The following is a 23,779-nucleotide window of genomic DNA, read 5'->3' on the forward strand; positions in this document are numbered from 1 at the left end:
GGAGGTCCTTGAGACTTCATTATTGCAAGGTGGTTGGACGTATAGGCACAAGATACCTCAAGATCGCCTTCTTGTCAACAGATTCCCAGTAGTCAAGAACCCCTTGTCACCCACAGCACCCCTCCATTCAATCGAAAGCTGTCCCAGAACTGCCCTGCCATCTCGTCTCAGGTCCTTTTGCAAAGCTTCGAGTCCCTCTTGCTGCCCTTCTTCCTGCTCTACTAAGAATGCAACCTGCAGTACATCCCGTGGGTTCAGCGTGGGCGGCTGGGAGTCGACCTTATCCGGCCTCTCCAGGTCCCAGTTCAAGGAAACGGCTCTGAACGGCGGTTTCGGATTGAGTTTCGTTTGCTGTCTTGCTGTCAGAAATGATATCTTCAGTAAAATACCCCATCCACAAACCTTGACCACTACGGTGCCATCCCCCACATTCTCCAACTGCGCTTCCAGAGCGAATCGCAGAAGGCGGGTTTTCCCATACGGTCCCAACGCCTTATTCTCCACCTCCAACGGAGCCAGCTCCGAGGATTTCGTCCGGACACTGAGACACGGCTGCGCAACAAACTGGTACAGTTTACGGAATGTCCTGACCCGGCCGCTTGCAGCCTGCGCGTCAGACCCGATCAGCGTCTCGGTGTAGCTGATGCTGACGGCCAGGATGTGATTCCCTTCTTCTTTGAGATCGAAGCGCACGATTTTCTGCAGGGATTGTCCCCTCTGCAGGCCTTCTGTTTGGGCTGGATCGTTGGCCGGTTCCAGGTCTAGCGAGGCTACCTGGGAGGGAGTCTGCATTTCAGCGACGATGCGGACGGACGTGACGACGCGCGAGGTCTCGTCCTCCGGGAGCTCATTGTTGGCGCTGAGCGTGCAGGCGAATGTCTCCCCGACGTATGCCGACCCAAAGGAGGGCGGTAGAGTTAGCTGCCGGTTTGTTAGCTTGTGCTTGGTGGAAGGTGTTAAGAGCTTACGTTAGGACTCAGGATGAACTTGTCATCGGTACTGTCGGATGGGTAGCTCAGGGACGCTTTCCTTGAGATCTTGGTGTTTGCAGCCGGAAGGGGATATTGGTTGGATAGTGAAGGCCGCGACAGCCTTACTCGGTTAGGATAAGGCCAAAATGCTTCTTTGAGCTCGGCTTACCGCAATACTGAGGCCGGATCAGCGAGAGGTAGCTTCAGTTGAGATCTCAATAGTGCATACCTTTTAGGGAGACCGCATGCGGTTCTTTGGAGCTATCAGCACCCGAGTAGCCTCGCGGACGAGCCATATGTCTACCCTGAAGGAATTAGTCCTTCAGTCTATCATATCAAGAGGAATCGTTGAAAATACCAACAACAAGCATCTGTTTAGCCTAGGATGTAGTCATGTGGGGTTACATAATCCTTCCTAAAAAGGTATAGCAGTCTCATCTAGAGAGGTACTCCTACAGCAGTCAAAATATAACAGATGAGCGTATTTCAGGCCATCGACGACTGGAAATGCTGTATTCAGAATCAATCGAGACGCCACCAACCCCATGGAGATAGAAAGCTCGTCTAGTACTCCGAGTTCGACTATCAAATTCAAATACTTGGAATGAATGCTGTCTTCTCATTATCACTATTTTCACTACGGAGTATCTTGATAGCTTATCGCTGCAGCAAACACGACAAAGTACACAAACCCAGCAAACCTCCACGTATGATGATGATATACCTACGACGTTTTGTGTCATCGACTGGCTATTGAAGCATCTAGATAGGCGCAAAGGAGACAATATTCAAAGGTCAAGATGCAGCATCAAAAGAGTCAACTGAGTATCAGGCCTACATCCGCCTTCGCCAATTGGTGGATGCGATTAGGTCAGCGTTCCAGGTCGCGTCCGCTCAAAACAAATCTATCAACTTATCTAACGCCACCCCAGCTCAGATCGGTCTACCAACGTCTACCACAATTTCCCGTCATTCGAGTTGCTATATACGCGGCTCGTGCTACTAGTCAATATGGGAAGTACACGAACGACGATATCTCGTCAAACAATCACCAGCTCCTCGCCAGCGCAATGCAGAGTTTACAGCGCAAGCACACCCGGCAATACGCGGTCAACAACCAAGAGAAAGCGAGACGCCGATGATGACATTAAATCCGCGGCGATTCCGGTAAAAAATGCGCGCAGACGAGTGAATACCATCTCTGCAGCCTCAGCTAGCTCCATCGAGGTGATCGACTTGACAGCAGACTCACCCGCCACGACCCCGACCAAGAAGACTCGAAGACCCAAGAAGCGCCTTCCTGGCGAGCCGACCCCCGAGCGACGCGCTAGGCCGTTCCGTAAGCAAGCGCCAAAGTGTATAATGGATAGGATGGCGCGAGCGCGGACCCAGAGGTAGGATTTGACTGTACCCCTTTCGTGCGATGCTCACTAACCCGGCCATTGAGCAGGATGTGTGTCGTGGAACATTGTGTCACCGAGGTCAATGATGCGCCCGAAGTCGTGTTTAAAATGGCGGGGACGACTGGAAACCTGTATAAGGTTGTTATTGGGAAGGTGCCTTCCTGCGATTGTCCGGATGGAGGTAAAGGAAATCAGTGCAAACACATATTCTACGGTATGTCGACGCATTTCTTTCAACATTGTGTCCTTATCTGCTCTTCACTCGTACTGGCGTTGTGTCTCTATTTTATCCTTACAGTCACTAACTACTATGGCCTATCAAGTCCTAATAAACGCTCTCAAAGCCCCGGCACATCTACAGTATCAGCTGGCATTCTTATCCTCGGTAAGAGTTCACGCGAAGGACGCAATTGTATGAGTTACTTACACTACTGTATGTAGGAACTTCGCGAAATGTACCAGTCATCACCCCTCAGCAGCCAAAAAGAACAATCGGAGGACAACAACGGCAAGCGCAAGCCCATCGAAGGAGACTGTCCCATCTGCTTCATGGAACTCGAGCCAGAGAAAGACGAGATTGTCTGGTGCCGCGCAGCATGCGGGAATAACGTCCACAAGGCATGTTTCCAGCAATGGGCTGCAACGCAGAATGCGCAGGGCGTTCGTTGCGTTTACTGGTGGGCTCTACTACCTAAAGACAAAGATTGTGGAGACATGCTGACTCTCTTCTAGCCGTTCTGCATGGGAGACCGGTAGTAGCGAACTGGATCTGAAACAGCTCACCAAGGACGGATACGTCAACGAAGAAGGTTATGTCAATGTGGGGCATCTGCTCGGCATGCCAGGCGAACGCGGTACGAGACCGTCCCTGTACTTGTCCCCTTCGTTTTGTTTTTCATTTCTTGGAAAGGCTGCTAACTAACGCTCGGTGATAGACTCTTCAACATATTATCGGCCCTGGGGTTACCCGGGATCGTCCTATTATGGGTCGCGTAGGTCGTGGCGTTCGCGCTGGTGAATGAGTTTGCCTGCTACATGGTGCAAGGGCGTCGGTCACTGGGTTTTGGATTGCTAGATTGCTATATACCCCTATCTGTATTTGTGTTGCTTGATGTAATCCAATGATACTTCGCTTGTTGTCGAGGCACAGCTGTGTGATTCGTAGATGTTCAGTATATCCATCTCATGAGGTTGTGACTCAAAGCAGACTCGGAATTATGCTCGCCTGGTCGCTGTACATCAAGAGGCTTGACTGGTGATCTTCTTTGTCTGCGCTATCGATCTTGACGACACCGCTCGTCCAATGTTCAGTGTATGGACGTACTGAGGGCTTGGGGTTTGTACGGCTGCATTTCGCGGGCCGCCTTACTGCTTCGCGGCAGTTGCATCGGAGGGGTTCCAGCGTTATTCTCCATAAGAACGTGTTGCTGGTTGGCGATCAAGTTTCTGGAGACTAGGCCCTACCGTCAACCAGCTCTGATTACACGCTTTCCTCGATGAACGACAGCTACGCTGACTGCTTCTTCGCCCGTCATCCAGGACGGCATACGCTCCGGGTCAACGACACCCAGTTCGGCGAGCTTGCGGATACCGCTGATGACGTCCGAGCCGACAAAGGTGAGTGATACTGTTGGTTGCGTGCGGTCCACATCATGTTCGTCATCCTCATCGTCTGCCGGATCAAGCAGGCGCACGTCAAGGCGGTCCAGAGGGGCAGACGAGAGGGTTCCAGATGTGCCAAAACGAGAGTGAACAGCTAATTTGCGCTTCTTGGCAACATGGGAAATAGGCTCCATCTCTTTGCTCGTGTTGCTGTCCTCCTGGTTTTCGTTCTCCTTGCCTAGGTCTGAGTCTTGGTAGAAGTGCTTTCCAGGAGATATCGTATCCGACGGACGTGGGTCCAAGGGACTCCCTTCGAGTACCGCGTCCGCGAATATACTGAACGCCCCATTGGCCGCGTTGGATCTTCCAGGACCACGGAGCGCCAGCAGAGCTTGCAGGTTCTTCGCTGTCAGAGAGGTCGCTTTCAGGGCATATCGTTCTTGCGGCCGCGATAATGCTTTGGGTAAAGAGTCTCGGACAATGCGCTGCAAACTCCGAGCATCGGTTGCGACGGCATGGCTGGTGGTTGTATTGGATTTTGCGACGGATGATGTTGCTATGGACGTGTAGATGAAAGGGGAACTGTCGGGGAAAGCCACGTACATCACTCGAGATGAGTCCGTCAGAGCCTCGGGTGGCTGGCGAGGGTTTTGGTATGGAGAATTGGTCACTAAGATGCGCAGGAATGAGAGCGGAAGCGAGGACGAGCGGACGAGATGGTAATGCGCTTTCACCAGGGGAGAAATCTGCTGCTGAAGGTTGCTCAGGAAAGTGGTGGCGTGGATGCGCGGTAGACATGCGGAAACGTCAGGCGCCGTTGCTCCTGCGGATCGAGTTCCGTCCATGCCAATGCGACTGAGTTCAAATGCTGTCCATCGCAGACTTGCCGGATGGTCTTCCATATACCGAATGTCCACCATTGCCAGTTGTCGCAGGGTAATACCGTGTCGCCAGTCGCCCTCCAATATACGATCAATCACTTCCCGTTTGCCCCCCTTCCTTTCTTGTAAATCCTGGTAAGCATTCCGGACGTCCTCGATCGTTTCGGCGGCCGGGTACGGGCTGAGTTCATGGTCGTCGGGGTTCTCGGCTTCGTCTTGCTGAAGATATGGTGGAAATAATTGCGCGTTGCGATCATCGAGCCATTGGAATACCAGGTCCAGAAGAGCCTGGCGGGATAGCCGTGAGAATGACTTTATCAGAGATGGAGTCGAGGAGGGGATGCGGAGAGTGTTGGGTAGACTGGCGGCTGTAGGCGCACGGATAGCCTTTGGACGCGCCATTTCTGCGATGCATTGACCCTCTTTATACTATAGACGAAGCATAACCCTTGAAGCTGAGATAAATGACAAATGGTGCACGATTCCTTGGTGAAAGCTCGATTGCGACTGCAGGCCTAAGGCAGAAATAGATTAAAATAAACAAAGCAAAAGGGGTCACGTGGAGATAAGTCGGAGTTTCACGTGGTGATGACTTTCGCTACTTCCCGCTCTTGTATATGATTGGAGGAGTTCTAGCTCCAAAAACATTTGTCCCATCACGACGTTGTATTGGTCTGACATCAACCTTGATGATTCGCGAACTCAGGTTTATATAGAAATGCAACATCTGCCTCAAGACGTACAGGTATAAAACTCTTGTGGAGGAAGGTTTCATTTGAGCTAAATTACATTCAAGAGCACAGTTATCCAAGAGATGGTAGCATTGTAGCAGTAGTATTCATACGGCTACCCTCTCTAGGTGCTGCTATGCCGGGAGAGTCATCTCCATCCGACGTCCTACTCCTGCCGCGAGGTTTTCCCCGCGGCCTTGGTACCCCATACTGAACTGTCTCTATCTCAGTGCTCATCCTGCCTAGCAGAGTCGCTGTCGTCGCGCCTGACAGGGCCCCATATGGCCACTGCCAGTTTCGTTGAACTGATTTCAGCGCGTTCAACGGCTCTTCGTGGTCGACAAAGAAGTCGGTGTTCACACCCGAAACAATTCCACTTGTATCACCTGGATTAAATAGGGTTCCGCACGGGTCAGCGTCTCTGATATAAGGAACTGGGGAAGTCAACAGGATAGAATGGGCGTTTTCGCAAATGAAATCGAGGGATATTTTCGATAGTCACTTTCCACCATGAGATTCAGATAATTGCATCTTCGAGTTGCACTTGCGCCCGAGAGAGTTGGCGGCTGCCAGGTAAGTAGCCGGATGAGAGCTCATGACATCGTATATATCGTCGGAATCCTCTCTGAGTGTTGTCAAGAGCCAACTTGCAAAGCCCCTGTCACGATGATCCTTATCTGCCACAAATTGAGTGATATAGAAAACAGTTCTGCTCTTGGACTTCCAGCGGCAGAAGAACGGATTCCGACGATACTCCCATCAACGGTCACCCTAATGTAGAAACTCCAGCATCGTCGGTGGTAGGGAGTAGGTATTGCTGACGCAGTCGTCGTTCACTCAACTTGACCTGTTTTCCTGCCAAAGACGTTCGAAATATATGTGTAAGGAATTCTATATCCTGCTCACCTGCTTAATTTGATAGCTTTGCCCAGACCCCGTAGTTTTCGTTGAAAAGCTCCGCAGCTTTGACCAACATGTCGTCCGTAACCTGCACTCCAGTGAAGGTCTCGTCCACTTGTGCTATCATTTAATTGCTTTGATGCTTTGGTGTTCTCGGTGACTGGAATGTAGGAACTGGGTCGAATGTGACTCTTTAGGTTCGTTCGAGGGAAGGCGCTGGTGCTGATGGATTGTAATGCCAGCACATTCTTTGGAAACAGGTATTACTGCCTTCGGTATCACGCCGTGATGACGCTTACCAAGTGTCAGTTACTTAAACGCAGCAACCACAGCTGAACCTATCAATTCCGGCTTCTTGGACTACGTATCTCTTTAGGGAGGGAAAGGGCGAATTGCTACATCTAGACATACCATGGAAGAGCTCAAGAAGTGACCGTTGAACAGCTCCAGTGGTACTGGACGGTCGTGGTCTGATAATTCACGACCACAATGCAAAAGAGAAGTCTGCAGTTCCCTAGCATGCGCACATTTAAAGACCAGGTCCATTCCTGCGATGCAAAGTGGATTGATTTCAGTGCGTTGCTGTCAGTAATAACCCAACAGTAATCTCATTTAAGCAGGGTTACTACCCCGGACAGACCCCTTTCTTCAAACCACAAGGATACAGTGACCACAATGCAGATAGAGCAGCCCTAACTCTGACGAGCATGCCTATTCAATGCTCCGCAGATCTTCTCAGTGTGATTACGCATTATCAAAGATAGTAGCATTACTAATAGTGTTGCACTCCGCACTCCACGCAGCCCATAGTGCACGGACACACTCTGAACTAGGAAGACAGCCAAGCGAAATCTACAGGCGTACAGTAGCTTATCTGCAGCATCGTGAGCTACTACATTATGTTTGCAAGGGTCATGGCTAGGACTACAACTGAGATTCATGCGCAAACCGCGTCATGGATAAAAAAAAAAAAGGAGCTAAACCGGAATAATCCGTCAGATTGAGGCTTTGGAGCCAACCACTGACGCACAAGGGAAAGGAATACGAGATAAGGCAGGTTGATTATTGACGTGTGGGAGTCAATTTCCTTGTGATTATTGAGGAGTGAGCAGCCCTACTATTCGGCAGTCACACTGAACACAGGCTAAATCTAGCAGGGACACAAGTCATAGGTTGCATAGCATACGGACCATAGTACGTAGTAGAGTACATTGACAAAAACAGGTAGTTGACAGATTACCGCCATTCGCATACTTCATTGTGAAATAATGGTTCCGGAGATTAGACAGTGCCTGGTTCAAGGGCGTTTGAAATCTGGTTGACTCCGATCTCGGTCACCGAAAAAGATGACTCGGAAGCGATGTAATCCTTTCTCGATACGGAAAGTCAATGAGGCACAGTGGCGAGACAAAGGAACTTTTACCCTAATGTTGTTGATTGTCAGTGATGAAGATTTGAGTGAAAATATTCGATCCTATATTTTAAATGAGTACGCTTTGTATTGTTGCTCTAGAAGTGATAAAGTAAATGAATAGAATACTGTACTATCAAGCATCAATAGATTATTAGTCGTTTGCTTTTGTCAAATGCCGGCTGTGAAACCCTTCTTTGATTTTTAATCATTTGAGATCGGATCGCCCGACCATTCATCTTCGAGAGCGTTGACTTGCTTCCGCCGGATTAATCATCAGCCCACCCCCCACCCTGCGCAAATTCCCATCCACGCTCCCCGATCTCCCGCGTTCCACTGTGAGTATTATTCATTGTCTGGTCTCTTCGCTCCTCTCTCTTCTACTCTTTCATCTCTGGACCCTCTTCCATAGTTTCGACATCCACGCGACTATTCGAGCACATCAGACAAGTGCTACGGCATCTTCTCAGATTAGTACGGCGGAGTCATATAGACGAGTCATTCCGCCCCTCGTCCTGGACGCATTTGTCACCCTAAGAAGGCATCATCTGAAAAGAAAGCCAAGGAAGACAGCCAACAGCTACTACTCGATTTGTCTCGAAAACTTTATGATAGAGGCTTAGCCTCACTCATACATCATGTCCGGTTTCAACGGCCGCCGTGCGCCCAACTTCTCTCAATATCTCGAGGATTTGAATGCCATTCCCTCGCCGTACGACCAGGCTTTGCAGCAGCAACAGAGACAAGATACCTTCAACCTCGATGCTGAACTCTCATTGTTCACAAATACCGAGTTCTTCGATTTCGACAATCTCGGGGATCTCAACCTGCCTACGTTTGATGCCGTAAACGAAGACAGTGCGAAGACAACGGAACAGCAGAATGGAGGACCTGCTGCCCACAATCCCGATATGGAGTTTCTGGATCTTCTAGGGGGTGAGTGAAACCTAGTTCTAGTGGTCTGATCTTTTCCCTCATCCCAAGCTGGACATATGGCGGAATTGTTCCCCGCACAAGTTCGTCCCCTGTTCATTTAGCATGATCAATCATGCTATTACTGTCAATCGTGCTCAGACATTTTTGCTTCTTCTTCCCCTCATTGTGTCATACGACTCGTGATATCTTGCGCAATCCTTTTGGATCATTGGGGGCACATGGTTGCGGTTCGCTATTTCCGTTGCACGGGCCATCATTGGATGGGCAAAGCACCTAAACCAACCCCTGTCTGCATGAACCTTTTTCTCCTGTCTTTGTGCGGCTATCTTAAAAAAGGTTATGTGCTTCCTGCATCAAATTTGCAATTTAGCGTTGTCGTGAATGGGGTCAAGTATGGCGCGATATCACGTGACGTCTCTCGTCGCTGTCCTTGTTGCATTCATCTGGCACGAGTGTAGCAGGTCGCTCTCGTCAATCTCAGTTGCTTCAGCATGATGTTCTATCCTGCAATGAATTCTTATACTTGTGTTGTCCAGCTTGGCTTTCGAGGGACTGCATTTTTGATCGGTTGTGGCCTGAGGCTAATATCACACATTTAGATGGTTTCAACAACATGCCCGATTTTTCGGCAGCCAACTTGAACTCGATCAACTCTCAGCTTCCGGTTCAAAATACGCAATTTTCAAAGATCCCATCAATCCCTTCAGGGCTTTCAAATGCGCCCTTCAACGCCAACCCCACCCCGAGTCAGTCGAGTTCGTCTGCAACTTCGCCTACTGGCCCAGCTACCAGCCCAGTAGCTGCTCCAGCTCCCTCTGCAACGACTGCGGCGGGACCCAAGCGCAAGAACACGCAAAAGCCGGCACCTATCAGCGTGGAGGAGGCTGCCCGCATTGCCGCGGAGGAGGACAAGCGTCGCCGGAACACGGCTGCTAGCGCGCGATTCCGCGTCAAGAAGAAGCTCCGGGAACAAGCGTTGGAGAAGACAGTCAAGGAGACCACCGAGAAGAATGCCGCTCTTGAAGCCCGCGTGACCGCGCTGGAGCTGGAGAATCAATGGCTGAAGAACCTGATCACAGAGAAGAACGGCAAGTCGGCGGAGGAGACTAAGAAATCCGAGACCGACATTGCAAACATGTTCAAGAAGTTCCTCTCGTCTCAGAAGGCCGACGCTGAACGGAGTAGTTCCGAGTCCAAGATCGGTGTTGGCACTGCGTGAGCAGAGCTAAATCGAAAAAAAAGTTAAAAAAGAAAAAAGTGAATATATTGTTTTCCGTCATTTTTTATCACAGCTTCTCTGTTTATACTATTGGACCAGTATCTGGTTGATCATTATCTGGAGGCAATGAGGAAGGCGTCTCACGGAGCAAAGGGTGGATGAGCGAGTCTTATGATTGACGATGTGTTAATGTGTCTGTTTATCAGCGAGCCATATTGGATGGATCCCATCTAGACCGCAATTCATTTTTACTTAATTCATCTCAATGGATATGGGTAACACAGTTGGTAGGCAAGTCTTAGTGCTGTGTGGGGTGTGCACTATTATGACACCGATGGAGGCTAAGCAGCTTATGCACGGCATCAGAGATCAACAGCACTTTGTCCGTATTTAAATTACTTCAGACCTCGGACATCCCGTCATGATAGCAACGAATTCCACCTCAGTAGGTTTTCGTGCCAACATTATAGCAGAATTACCGTCGACAGCTGCCAGAATACTCCAATTTCCATATTCTACCTGAGTCTGGCCTCCGCTCTAGCAGGCCACACATGCCTCACCATCTACAATCGCTACCAGATTTGTAAATCCAACGTCCAATGGCAGAGCAAACGTTCCCACAAACCCGTCCTGTTCACCCTCCTGTCCTGCGCCAGTCTAGCGTCGACATGGTTCTACATGCTCGCCTTCTTCGCTCATTCCTACCGCTCATGGCGGGGCCAGCGCACCCTCGCCCAGGGGCATGAACCCGAGCGCGCCTCTCTCCCCATGAAAGGGGAACGTTGGCTGCGCGACACGAAGCTATTCAAACAGGTGTGGGAGACTGTCTCCGAGATCCCGGAGCGGCATTGGTGGAGGCTGTAGAGGTTTCTGTCACGCTGTTTTGGACTGAATATGAATTTGCAGAGGCGTCGAATAAGACTGAGAAACCAAGTGATGGGGTTCATGGCGAGTTGTGTGTTGGGAATGAATACCTATGAGTGAGGAGAAAAAGCAGCAGCCGGTGTACGCGTGGTAAACACAGATCTGCTGGTCATCACGTCCGGGGCCAGGATGGAGCCAAATTCAATTATTAGACGTCGCTTAGTCCCATTATTCGTGTCATATAGTATATACATATATATATATGCTAGTATCTGTCATTGGTTCCACAGACTGACTTACTAAGTATATGCAGGCATCTCACGTCAGACTCATGATTCGACCTCATCTCTCCCATGGGACTTCCACCCCCAGGTCGGCTGCCACTCGCATCGCTGAGACAATACAACCCTCCAAGAGCACCATTCCATCCCAGCACCATCCTCCCGCTAGATACACGCCGTTATCGCCACTGCGCCAGTTGATCGCCTTAGAATCAGCGCGTCTGCCCTCTTTGTCAAAAAACGCGATTGATGAGCCGCCGGCTCTGCGGACTTCGCAGCACGCGCGTAAATGACACCGACTGAATGACTTTGGTCTCGTCGATAGGCGTTAGCGGGTTTGTCGTGACAAGGACCGAGTTTGGCTGCACGTGGACCGATTCCGTGGTGGACGCGTTGGAGCGCAGGAAAATGTGCTGGGGGGTGCCGGCTTTGCTAGAAACCCTGACTCCTGGCTTGACTCCCGTTCCAACCTGCGGGAGATTGGCAAAATCCGTATGCGCCACCGTCTTCACCGTGGTCGTAGGGACGTCGCTCAGAGTCGTTGACAAGGGCTCGAAGATGTGCGCCACGACGTCTGGGGACACAGCCAGAACAACCAGGTCGAACAATTCGGTGATTTCCCGAGCCTCGCTGTCCGCTTTGCGATACGAGAGTTCAACTCCGTTCGGAGTCGGCGTGACTTTGGTCGACTGGACACCAAGCCGCACGTCTAGCCCACGCAGGAGCGTCTCCTGGACAGTGTGGACCCCATCTGTCACGACGTAATGCGGTTGGCGATGCATCGAACTCCCAGAGAGTCATACATGCGAATGAGATTGCGATAGAAGCCGCCAGCAAAGGCGCGCATGGGCACGTCGGCCCACACTAATTTGCTAACCCGCATCGTTCTTGGCTAAGGAATGAATCCATCAATCAATCATCACGAATTAATGATATTATGATCACCCACGGCAAGGGAACCTTCAGAGCAGAAAGCATGTGCTGTTCCACCCTATAGACTAGCTTCTAATAAATTGGCTTGGACCCTTGGCTCACTTTGGTGCTGTCTCCAGCGCATTTCAGCCACTGACCTTGCATTGGTGACCTTCAGGGGTCGAACATTGCCATTGTTGAGAATGATCTTCCTTCCAGCGCCACGCCACATACTTCTGACATTTTTCCTGGGTTTGCTGGTATTTCTACAGTTGTGATTGTGACCATCCTTCGCAAACTGAGAATTGACGTTGGTATACACATTAAGCACTACGTACTAAGCTTAAACCGCAGGTATACATACGCAGTCAAGTGTCAACTAGCAGTAAATAATGAATAAAGTTAATCATGCTAAACAATGCCAGCGGGATATCAATAGTGTCCATGCATCCAACAATCAAGGTATACCTAGATACAAAAACCAGTAAAAAACCCAAACTCCCAGGTTAAGGAAAGTTGACTCCCATCCCAAGCAAACAGACCTCCATCCTTCCTTCGCAACCGGGAAACAAAAATGCAAAAAAAAAGCAGGAAACCGCTGGTAATATTCTAACCCACTCTGTCATGCAGATATTTTGCGTAACTTCGTTGCGCAGCTCACGGAAGACTCTCCTGCGTATAAAGTCATATCATGTTCGGCATCATCAATTCTTTGTCGTCGCAGTCGTTGTCGTCTCAGTCGTCCCTTCAGGCCCATCATCAAAGGAGTCCTCCTCCTTCAATTCTGCTGGCCGCTCTTCCTTGTCCTCTTTCTCCCGGTCGCCTTCATCGCCAGTTATCTCACCCCACCCTGAGCTGCGGCGACTGACCCTCCCCGTCATGGGCTGATTGACGGACCCGCTGGCGATCGCGGCACCCATCCCGCCTGAGATGCTCGCCGCATAGCTGTCGTTGCGACTGTGCGAATACGCTGCGCTCTTGACACTTGCACCATCCCCCGCGCCTGGATTCGGTTTGTTATGGTAGCTCCCTCGCTCGCCGCTCGCGATCGCACCAGACGCTGAGTATACACTAATCCGCTCCGCGCTAGCGAGACCCACCATGCTGGGACGATTGAGTACTCCGGATGTATTGAACGTGGACGTGTTGGATGGCTCTCCAACATTTGCACTAAGCACGCTCAGTGGCAGACTCTCCCGACTCCCACCAAATACAGAGGACGGCGCAAGAGCGCGGACCGATGCGTTCGTATCCAGCGAGTTCCTGCGGCGCCGTTTTGAAGACGAAGCCAGAGTGAGGATGGATGCATTGTCAGTAAGAATATTGTTGGCAGTCGCAGTGCTGTATGTATGGGAGTGGCCGTGAGGGACAAGGTGGGGTGGCACCGCGGTCGCGGGGGAGGAAGGAAATGGCTGGGAAAATTGTACTTGTTGATTCGCGGTGCTGTGCGTCGAGTTTGCATGCGCTAGGCCCTGATGTGTAGTTTGCACGTTGTAGAAGTGGGTGGACGGCGCGGCGGATTGCACGGTAGTTAGGGTAGTTGTCAACGAACGGACCGACGGCGCGGGCGAAGAGAAGGTACTTCCTTCGCCTCCGCCCTGAGAGCTGATCCCTTCTCCTGCTGTCGCCATCGTCCCTGCCTTGGAGTATGCTGCCTCCGAAATGGCGGTGTCCCCATTCGTTGAGATGGTCAGAGCCGTTGACTTTGCACTTGTCGCAGACACCTGATTGTCGTATCCGGAACAGACAATGGAAGGTTCACTATATGAGCACGATCGTGGCCCATTCGCAGCATTGGAATCCGCGACGGAAGACACGAAATTACTGCTGCATTCCCCGGCAACGTTCGTGGTACCGGAGAGGGGGTAAGGGTTGTTCTTGTTGTTTCTCTTGTTCTTTTGAGCGTCATGACGTTTATGGGACCAGCGAATTGTGCCGGAATCGGTCGAGGAGCCCTTCAGACTGGTGAGTCTCTTCATCCAGCTAGAAAATGGGTGGCGACGTCCACTGCGAACTATCATCTGTCAATTTGGGTTTGTCTCGGGAGGGGCAGAATGCTTGCGAAGACGAACCATGAGTCCGCGCAGGGACATCAGCTGTGGCCATTTTGGCCGCGTAACGATCTGCAGGTAATTGCAAGGTCAATAATTAGAATTGAGGATTTCCAGATAATCGGTGTTGCCAATCAATGTCGAGCGAAGGTGGTCGCAATACAGGTGACAGAGGGACAAATCGGGCAATCAGATAAGCCACAAATCACCGAAGCATGGGTGGCTGCTGAAGTCTAGGTGCACGGTTCGTCAGATCTCCAGCTAACTAGAAATAATTTTCAATACTGCAGAAGAAGAAGAAAGAGGAGGAGGAATGAAAGGAGTCAGGTTAAACCAAGGGAGCAAGAGAATATGATGGCTGGGTAAATGCTGGCTGCGTCTACAACACCGTCAGGAGTCCCAAGGGGGATGACTGCCAGCACGTGATGGCTGCCTCGGGCCCAAATCAACCTGCCCTGCCGTTTCTCCTCTCCTCCCCCGTCATGCTGACTCGAAATGGCTGTATTTGAGCTGAGATGTGAGCGAAAATAGCTCTTTAACAATTAACAAAACTTCATTTCTGTCCGGTAACCAGTTCCTGAGAAAACTAGAGAAATAAGCAGGAAAAGCACGAGAGGTGGCCCACTATCTGCGCCAAGTCCACCTGGATTATATGATATTCTACTTTTCTCCATTATAGAGCCTCATCATTGACTATAGTTAAATCTTCATACAACTCGCGACCGCTATCCTTCGTTTTGAAGCTTGGTTTCATCTGACTCAAGGTGATATCTTACTGATGGCAAGTCTTTATCTCAAGTACTTGATCTGCGTGTATTGCAGGTCGGACTGATCCTGCTGCGTCCCAGCCATAGAATTGATCATTCAACCTCTTTCATTGTCTAGTGACATTGGATCTCCTGTCAGGATAGACGGGGATAGGATCCGCATATTTTTCTATAGTACCACCCCTCTGTCCCATATTGTGTCGCTCTGGACTTTGGGCTGGTTCCGGCTGCTGGAGTGCATCTTACGAAGAACAATCGTCCAGGCTGGCGACGTCTGCCGGAATGCTCGGGAGAGTCTTGCATTCAGAAGGGAGTCAATGAGCGGGCCCACAGATGTCATTGTGCCACACCCGCTATAGATACTCAATCCAACAAACCACTTCGAGTGCGAAAATAGCAGCAATGCGCAGTAGTCCGCCTTCACGATGAATACGCAAGTATGGTGCTTTCCACTTCTCCTTGTCTTTTATTAACCCTCCGAATGGATCAGCGGAACAAAGTTTAGTGATCTGCAATTGTTCGGACATTGCTATCGATGGCGCACATCCATTCAGTGGACGACTTAGTTGTGGTAGTGCACATGCAGCTGAGCAAGATAAATGGGTGGCAATGCCGTCGTCGCGCCCTCAACAGCCACTCTCACGTGGATTTTCCAGGTGGAAAATTTCTTACCGCGGCTACAACCCGCGTTGCCAAGGCGCTAGCTCATAAACAAGCAAGCACTTCCAAAGACATGCAGATTGATTGATCATGATTTTGCTTGACACTGCAAGCAATCCTGCCCATAATACATGAATTCTCGATCTCTCTACAAGTGATAATGCGCGAGGCTTCAAAACAAACCGTCGCTGTCATCGGTTCTGGGATGGCAGGCCTGGTGGCGGCGTTCCTTCTCCAGCGCGACAACGAAGGAAGATACAGGGTGGAGGTGTTTGAAAAGGTACGATTATAACCTGCCAGATTTTGTATTTGAGGACGGTTGTGTAGCTTCTAATTTATATCAGCAAGACCAATTGTCATTAGATTCAGCATCATACACCCTGGAAGCGGCCACCGATGGTCTCCCTCACCGCGTCGATATACCGATGCGCGCGTTCGATGATAACTATCACATCAACTTGAAGCGAATGTACGACTTCCTTGGTGTCGATTACGTATCCCCCAAGTTTCTTTATTCCCTATCCCGAATTTGTCCTTCCAGCGGAAAGAGAGAACCTCCTTATTTTATTCACTCATCCAGCAACCACCGAGTACCCCCGATCCGTCCTAGATCCCGGAGTCGCGTGGACTGGATTGCCGAAACATTATATTTGACAATTTGTTACTTCTGGTTCATTGTGTGCTGTTTTGTTGTTGGTCCGAAAGGAAAATCTGTGTCCTGTGGGAACGAATCGCTTCGACGCTACCTTGAGCGGATACGATTGCCTCAGTATTTCGCCAGGTGCTATCTATTGCCGTTACTGTCAAGCATGACCACTTGTTCGCATGCTGAGCTTCTCGATTTTCCAGCTATTGATGTCATAGACTACGCGACGAGAACATACCGTCAGCCGCATTACACTGTCGTGGGCGGCATTCATCGTGTTCAGTCAAGAATATCCGAAGGACTGGCCATTAGGCTTCACTCGACTGTCACTACTGTCGAGGCTGCTGGAACGAGGTGTCGTATCACATGGATCGATTCCCAGGATGACAAAGTGTTCTCGGCACAATATGATCATGTTATCATGGCTGTCACTCCTGATGTAGTGGCTGCTATATTCAAGCCGCTAGAGAAGTCTCTACGGTCGATCCCCACCGTTAAAGGAGACTGCATTGTTCATTGCGATACATCCATTCTTCCCGATGGCGGTTTGGTATATACAGAAGCTAAGAGAGCACTGGAGCCGCCGGAGATTATGTATATGGTTTCCGACAATAATTCAACCGAATCTGTCCACATGCATCGTTCTTCTGTCTTGGTGACAAATTTTCCAATTGAGCCCATCAATTCGAATAAAATAATTCACCGCGCACGGCTGACTCGGGTATTACGGACTGTGAGGAGTAGAGAAGTGGTGAACAGAATATTTTCCGCGAGCCAGTCTCAAAACACCCTCCCGGAAAAAGAACAATTGTGGCGCAATGGGGATGGGAACGTGTGGCTTGTTGGCGCATGGTGCTGGGACGGAATGGTGCTTCTTGAAGGATGTGTCGTGTCTGCGATGAGGGTTGCAGCATGTCTGGGTGTTGATATACCGTGGTCGAAGGAAGAATGATCGTGCACCCGCCTCGAACGAAGAATGATCGTCGGGTGCACATCAGCGAAGAGCTCCTCGCAACCAGGATAGTCGCACGGACGCCCCTTTGGGAATTTTTATTTCAGATTATGCGTTTCGAAGTGCCTCTGCAACGTATCTTTATGGGCGTAGTGTATCGCCTTGCGCGCGAATGCAGGCCAGGACAACCAAGACATACTGGGCACTCAAGCCTACTTTTGCTCTCAAGTGGAAGGGTATCCAATATTTCCAAGCAGCTTGCCATTTCTGGTGAAGGTTCACGGAAATTAATCTGTTTCTGCAGTTCTTTGGGTACCTCCAGGTGATAGTGAGCTAGCCGCATCTCAAGAGATTGGATACGATCCTCAAGCAGCTCAGTGTCACTGATCTTATCCACGTCCTAATTCTTGAACTCAAGGTCAGCAAGAGCTTTTCTCTCCAGGACCACATGAGATATATTAGGCTTGAAGGTAAGCAGTTTACCCTGGTAGTTTCCCTTAATAATATGGTTTCTGATGTGCTCAAAGAAATTACCATACTGCTTATCTTTAGCTATTTTATACAGCTTCTTCATCCTTTCTGCTCTCACCCTTTTCTAGGCCCTTTTAAATTCAGAGTATAGAATGTCCCTTGAGCCCTATGCAGCCAATGTTATCATGTAATTAAATCACACTGGAGTTAATCATGCTTATGCTTTAGATCACTAAGCTCAGTAAGTTACTTAATCTCTTATTTCTTCTCATCACTTAAATATTGCGGCACAGATGCATCTTAGATCAAACTTAAGTTTATTACCAGCTTAATCAAAGCATCTCTAGTAGGGGTACCCATGAAAGCAGATTGAGTATTGTCCTGGACCTGAACATAGTATGCAAACATATGATCATATTATATTAGCTTAAGGCATGTTAATAAAATACCACAAATTAAAAACATCCTAGGAGATAGAATACAGGAGAACTTCCAACTATTACATCTTTCTATATATAAAGGGATATTAAATTATAGATCTATAAGGCTATATCCTGGCCTTATATGTTTTGTCTACTCATCTAGTATACGCGCTGAGTATACAAAAGAACTCAATAACTATAACTCACAGAATTGGCCCTAGAACAAACTGGGTATAGCATACCTAGAATATTTGAGGCACTAACGCGCAGCGCGGAAAGGCCATGCTTTTTGATCCAAAGACCACGCACAACCATGGCCTTTCCGCCGTCACCGACACTTACTCCGTAGAGGACAGGGGACTCCGAGTGTCTTAACAGAAGTATTATTATTGCTCTTCTCCCCATTGTCAAGTGTCCTATATCACATTGCGTGGGAAGGAAAACAGAATAAGCCACCAGTCATTCAAATCATGTGGCCCTAGTTTCCTGAACTTATGATGGGCAATTTCATTAGTTTGTTCCTCAAGGGACTTGTCTTCCCCTTAAAGATCATAGTGAATATCGCAGCGCGTGTTATTGACTTACTCGAGGGAAAGGAACTGTATGGGTTAGACCATGCTATCCTAAGTGTGGAAGTCCCTCCAGCGAAGGGAATGTGGATGAATATGGGGTATTGGAAGGTACATTAGGAACACTGGCCCTACGGCAAGTTGTTCTTTCTACCCTAACTGTTCGGCTCCTCTAAGGGACCGCAGAAAACATGATATTAATGAAGACTTAGCACACAAGTTCTTTCCCCGAAGCCTGCGAAGCCTTATTGGAGCAAGTCCTGATTACAGCAAAGCTTTTGAATGAAGATCGAACACCAATCACGTTCGATGCAGACAATGATTCCAAATCAGAATCATTTATTCACGAAATGAAACTGGTTGATGTGGGCATTGGCTGCGGCGACCAGTGCATCTACTTAACCAGGCGACTGTCTAGGAAGACTGACATTCCCACTGCTTCTGCAGTTGGCATGCGAGAAGCTCTTTCAGTCCGGCCACTCTTCGACTCGTATGTTGGTCTCACGGTTGTAAAGTCTCAAGCAAATCTTGCCAGAGATCGACTTTCGCAGGTTCGATCTATCACGGACCTCGAAGGAACTTCTCAGGAAACAACAGACGTGAAGATCTTCGCTGCCAACGCAGCGGATCCTTCTTCATGGGAATTGAGTCTTAAGCGCGCTGTTTTCGGTCAGAGCGTAAAAGGGGAGACGATACAGAAGTGCATGAGGAAAACTCATACATGGCTATTAGCGCTTGATACGTTGTATCACTTTCAACCCTCTCGTGATCGGTTGTTCAAATGTGCGTACCAAGATATGCAAGCCTCTATAATGGCATTTGATCTCCTGCTTTCAGATCAAGCCACGCCTTGGGAGAGGTTTGTATTGCGCTTGATGTGCCTGGTGGCTGGGATGCCATATGAAAACTTCGTCACAAAGACAGGGTATAAAAAAATTCTGACGCACGCCGGGTATGAGAGTACTCTGATGGAAATGCGGGATATTTCGGAACATGTCTTTCCTGGCATAGCAAGTTTTCTGAGGAAACAGGACGCCGAGTTAAGCAAGTACGGGATGACCATAGGCAGGTACAAGGGGGCAGCAAATGCTTTCGACTGGTGGGGTCAGACCGGAGTAGTCAGAGGATTTATTGTTGTGGCACGAAGGTCAGAGAACCTAGGCGCTGAATAGGAGATGACATGCAAATCTGCGGCATTATATACAACAAGTGGTTATGCTGATTGTACAACGCTTGACGCCGCCGGTCATGCCATGCTTGTGGAAAGCAGTCGCCAAGTTGAAATGTGTGTTGTGACGAACCACTCTTCATTTGACCTTTGACCATGGTATATCGACATCCAGGCACACTACAACCCTCATTGCAGACATGACGCATCCTTCAAGGAGCACGATATCATCCCAGCACCATGCGCCAACAAGCCAGACATTTCCATCCTATTACGCCACATTTGCTCCTTCTCTTGTTGCGTCTGTTGAGGCCGGCTGTTGGAAAATATGCTGTTCACAACTTTTCTACTCTTTGGGGTCCGCAAGACCCGGGTCAACGACCGCCTGATATAGAGGATGAAGGGAGATATCTAATAACTGTGCTTGCAAAGAAAGAAATAGAAGACAATACTGTCATGTTTAGTGGTATTAATCGCATTATGGAGGAGAGCTTTGGAAACATATATAGACAGGTGTTGAGTGCCCTCCGAGAGATAGATAGGTCATGGCCCAGACATAACACGTAATGAGTCACGTGATACATATTATCAACTGCAGCAGTTGTTTCCCTCTCAACAACTCTTCCAGACTTAGACAACAAGCATGGAAACGACACTGATCTGTCGCTCCTGATTTACGAAGCTGAATTCTCTGGTGCTGTTGCTGTCTTACTCTAGATCCGATGCTACATCATAGTCCAACGGTGTTTCATATGCCACTCTGGTGGCAACTACTTTTAAAGATTGGCCAAGGGCCATACAATGCTATAATCATGTGAGACAGTCCGTTTCACATGAATACATCAGTCCAATTCTCCCCTGCTTCCGTCATGTCTTCAGAGGACAGCAGAATAGAGCCACTCTCGCCGGAAGTTGTGGCGAAGATTAAATCTTCTACTTCCATTACCGATCTAAACAGAGTGGTTGTGGAACTCGTCAAGAATGCGCTGGATGCAAATGCACATACGGTCTCCGTAACGGTTGATTTTCACCGCGGGGGATGTGTTGTTGAGGACGACGGGGATGGAATACCCCCGGCCGAATTTGAGTCGGATGGAGGACTAGGGAAAGCACATCGTACGTGGGCCTCGTACTGGTTAGCTGTCTTCTCGCTCAACTCTCATGCAGATACCTCGAAGTTAAATTCAGCAAGAGCTGTCTACGGTCGTAGAGGGCTATTCCTCGCTTCTCTGGCTTCTCTTTCACTGTTGACCGTGATCTCACACCATGTCCGCCACAACAGCACCAACAGTGTCATTTTCCATCATTCGACTCCGATCGCACGCTTGATTCCAGCACCATCATCGCATCATTTGAGTTCCAGCAGTCATGGGACGCGCGTTACTGTCAATGACTTGTTTGGCAATATGCCCGTACGCGTGAAAAGTCGGGCCCTAGCCCTTCAGAAACCCGACGAATTCGAGCGGCAGTGGGATGATCTCCGGCGACTACTCGTTTCTTTGATATTAGCAAGTGACCATCTCACTAAACTGGTGGTCTCTACCGCTGGAAAAGAGAGGAAGCTCATGATTCGCTCGCACGCTGGACGTCAAGAAATAAGGGGAGACTTGGATATCAAACGCATCACTTCTATACTTACGCAGGCCGGTCTGATTGAATCGCCAAACTCTGGTAGCTGGAACTCTGTGTCAGCCAGCGTCCCTGGGATTTCGTTGCGCGCCGCTGTATCTCTTGTGCCTAGCCCCACGAGGAAGGTTCAGTTTATCTCCATTGGCATTGACCCGGTCTACCCGCGCAACAGCACGGACCTGCTCTATAGTGAAATCAACCGCTTGTTTGCTTTGTCCGATTTTGGTGCGGTTGAAGCGGCCCCTGTAAGCAGCGACGGAAACCCAGGTCCTAATTTTACAAGCAAGGCAGTGAACAAATGGCCGATGTTCTACATTTGCATAGACGTCGACGATCCTACAGAACTCTACCAGGAAGACCACGAGGTGGTACCGGAGTCAAACCAGTCCGTCCAGCGTCTTATTGATGTGCTTGCGGCCATGATAAGTGAGTTCTTGAAACAACATGGCCTACGACCACGTGCAGGGCGGCAGACGAAAGGTGCGTCAAGGTTCGCGAGTGTTGAGTCGCCAGGGGCCGGCAGGTCCAACTTTGCGAAATCGGTATCTTCACAGGACAGATCTTCCATTGCTGAAGAAGCCTTGGCAGGCCAGTTGAAGCTGCCGACCTTTCAAAGGCCAACGTCAACGAACACTACTTCAGATTTTGCGACTTGGTCTAGGGTCAAATGTGCGAGAGAGCCGCCTGCTGGTAAGCATGAATTGGCCGATGGGTGGAAGAAAGCACATTCAAGGCCTGCTTCGGAGTACCGCGATAGAGAATCGTTGTCATTATGTCTAGAGACAGATGATTCATCGGCCGGTAACAATCTGGAGATTACTGAAAATGACGGGTCGGATGCTGATGCGTCGATACCATGGACTGACCCCCATACTGGACATTCTCATTTGATCAATGCAAGAACGGGCCAAGCAATCAACGTTAGGTCACAATCTACTGAATTTACAGTCGTCGAGCGCCCCCGATCTGCCGGAACAATTCAGACACTGCGAGCCCTCGATAGGTCAAGGCCAAGGTCGGCAATCTCAAGCACAAGTCATAATATCTGGGTTGAGAACCTCTTGAGAAGATGGGAAAATCCTGCTTTCAGTCGACCGGAAAGACCAATAACCGCGATTAGCGACGGTGAAAGTTACGGAAATACGAGTGATAACGGCCTCATTCGGCCTTTTGACGGCTCGGGGGAGTCTTGCGGATTGGACGATTTTGGATTGGCCAAATTCCGAGGCCGATTAAGCAAGAGTCACCTGGCGACGGCCAACATCATTGCACAGGTGGATCGAAAGTTTATCCTCGCAAAGCTCGCTGATGGCCATAGCTCACGGTCGGTCTTGGTCTTGATTGATCAACATGCTGCGGATGAACGATGTCGAATTGAGAGCCTTTTTGGAGACATGTTCGCTGACGGTCATCGTCAAGTTCAAACCATCAGGATTGACCCTATTACTTTTGAAATCCCGCTAATGGAAGCCACTCTTTTTGGAAAGCATGCCGACTCTTTTGCATCTTGGGGTGTTGGGTACGCTGTTGAGCGGAAATCATCAGCTAGAGCTGCTCTCGTTGTAGTGCATTCACTTCCCGCACTGATTGCCGAGCGGTGTCGATTAGAACCCGACCTGGTCAGCGATTTGATCCGCGGCGAGATATGGAAACATGAAGAGAACGGACGAGGAGCTCTGGCTCTCAGTGATCAACGAACCCAGAGATCCAAGATACATCGGGACGAGTTGGGGGTTGAGACTGAGGACAACTGGGTGGAACGATTGAAGAGTTGCCCTCAGGGGATAATTGACTTGCTGAACTCTCGGGCATGCAGAACAGCAATCATGTTCAATGATATGCTGACGGCTGAGGAGTGCAAAAGTCTTATAGGTCGACTGGCGCGATGCGTGCTGCCTTTTCAGTGCGCTCATGGACGGCCATCTATGGTCCCGATTCTTGATGTGAGGGAAGATGAGGAGTTCTTAGGAAAGAATACCGAATGCGAATATGAATATGAAAGGGAAGATGGTCGACGACAGCCGGATCTTCTTGAGGCTTTTCGATCTTGGCAGGCTCTTGGTGACAACTGAAAACTTTATGCGGCTAGAGTATTGAACTCACTATGGGGGAGTATAGAGTATCTGATGGTTTGTTAACCCATAGATTCTTAACCGTTCTGTATTGAGCGAATCTGATGTGAACGGTTCATGAATCCTTACAAAGCGTACTCTGTAGCTACAGGGTTGATCCATGATAGGGTTGGCCTAAAGAATGTGGCATCTGCAAGGTGGAGTACCGTGGCGTTCTTAAGGCTGTCACCGTCAGGGCTCGGGATTTGAAACAAGCAGAAG

At 49.4% G+C, this 23,779-nt stretch overlaps 9 protein-coding genes across 9 annotated transcripts, besides 1 other annotated feature; 5 read left to right on the top strand and 4 right to left on the bottom strand.

Annotated features, from left to right (window-relative positions):
* Positions 1-57: 57 nt before the first annotated feature.
* Positions 58-1,267, bottom strand: NFIA_109620 (trafficking protein particle complex subunit 13; the record flags this gene model as incomplete). Its single annotated transcript, XM_001267364.1, has 3 exons — positions 58-921; positions 969-1,096; positions 1,201-1,267. The coding sequence occupies 3 exons, from the start codon at positions 1,265-1,267 to the stop codon at positions 58-60; spliced, it is 1,059 nt and encodes a 352-aa protein (XP_001267365.1).
* Positions 1,268-1,982: 715 nt separating this feature from the next.
* NFIA_109630 (RING finger protein) lies at positions 1,983-3,392 on the top strand (the record flags this gene model as incomplete). Its single annotated transcript, XM_001267365.1, has 6 exons — positions 1,983-2,365; positions 2,422-2,588; positions 2,698-2,759; positions 2,816-3,051; positions 3,107-3,228; positions 3,310-3,392. The coding sequence occupies 6 exons, from the start codon at positions 1,983-1,985 to the stop codon at positions 3,390-3,392; spliced, it is 1,053 nt and encodes a 350-aa protein (XP_001267366.1).
* Positions 3,393-3,840: 448 nt separating this feature from the next.
* NFIA_109640 (CENP-N/CHL4 family protein) lies at positions 3,841-5,259 on the bottom strand (the record flags this gene model as incomplete). Its single annotated transcript, XM_001267366.1, has 1 exon — positions 3,841-5,259. One exon carries the CDS (start codon positions 5,257-5,259, stop codon positions 3,841-3,843), a length of 1,419 nt encoding a protein of 472 aa, XP_001267367.1.
* Positions 5,260-8,537: 3,278 nt separating this feature from the next.
* On the top strand, positions 8,538-10,054 carry NFIA_109650 (putative bZIP transcription factor (MetR); the record flags this gene model as incomplete). Its single annotated transcript, XM_001267367.1, has 2 exons — positions 8,538-8,835; positions 9,435-10,054. 2 exons carry the CDS (start codon positions 8,538-8,540, stop codon positions 10,052-10,054), a joined length of 918 nt encoding a protein of 305 aa, XP_001267368.1.
* Positions 10,055-11,260: 1,206 nt separating this feature from the next.
* NFIA_109660 (uncharacterized protein) lies at positions 11,261-11,981 on the bottom strand (the record flags this gene model as incomplete). Its single annotated transcript, XM_001267368.1, has 2 exons — positions 11,261-11,462; positions 11,500-11,981. Coding segments are annotated over 2 exons (684 nt in total), but the record flags the coding sequence as incomplete, so codon positions are not given.
* Positions 11,982-12,815: 834 nt separating this feature from the next.
* NFIA_109670 (uncharacterized protein) lies at positions 12,816-14,217 on the bottom strand (the record flags this gene model as incomplete). The annotated part of the gene is made up of 2 exons (XM_001267369.1): positions 12,816-14,125; positions 14,184-14,217. 2 exons carry the CDS (start codon positions 14,215-14,217, stop codon positions 12,816-12,818), a joined length of 1,344 nt encoding a protein of 447 aa, XP_001267370.1.
* Positions 12,824-12,853: a microsatellite.
* Positions 14,218-15,749: 1,532 nt separating the features above from the next.
* On the top strand, positions 15,750-17,187 carry NFIA_109680 (uncharacterized protein; the record flags this gene model as incomplete). Its single annotated transcript, XM_001267370.1, has 2 exons — positions 15,750-15,869; positions 15,934-17,187. 2 exons carry the CDS (start codon positions 15,750-15,752, stop codon positions 17,185-17,187), a joined length of 1,374 nt encoding a protein of 457 aa, XP_001267371.1.
* A 1,812-nt stretch (positions 17,188-18,999) lies between these two features.
* NFIA_109690 (uncharacterized protein) lies at positions 19,000-19,821 on the top strand (the record flags this gene model as incomplete). The annotated part of the gene is made up of 1 exon (XM_001267371.1): positions 19,000-19,821. One exon carries the CDS (start codon positions 19,000-19,002, stop codon positions 19,819-19,821), a length of 822 nt encoding a protein of 273 aa, XP_001267372.1.
* Positions 19,822-20,686: 865 nt separating this feature from the next.
* Positions 20,687-23,518, top strand: NFIA_109700 (putative DNA mismatch repair protein (Mlh3); the record flags this gene model as incomplete). The annotated part of the gene is made up of 2 exons (XM_001267372.1): positions 20,687-20,933; positions 20,985-23,518. The coding sequence occupies 2 exons, from the start codon at positions 20,687-20,689 to the stop codon at positions 23,516-23,518; spliced, it is 2,781 nt and encodes a 926-aa protein (XP_001267373.1).
* Positions 23,519-23,779: the final 261 nt, after the last annotated feature.

Source organism: Aspergillus fischeri, genomic scaffold (genome assembly GCF_000149645.3).
Source record: "Aspergillus fischeri NRRL 181 1099437636245 genomic scaffold, whole genome shotgun sequence".
Taxonomy (NCBI): domain Eukaryota; kingdom Fungi; phylum Ascomycota; class Eurotiomycetes; order Eurotiales; family Aspergillaceae; genus Aspergillus; species Aspergillus fischeri.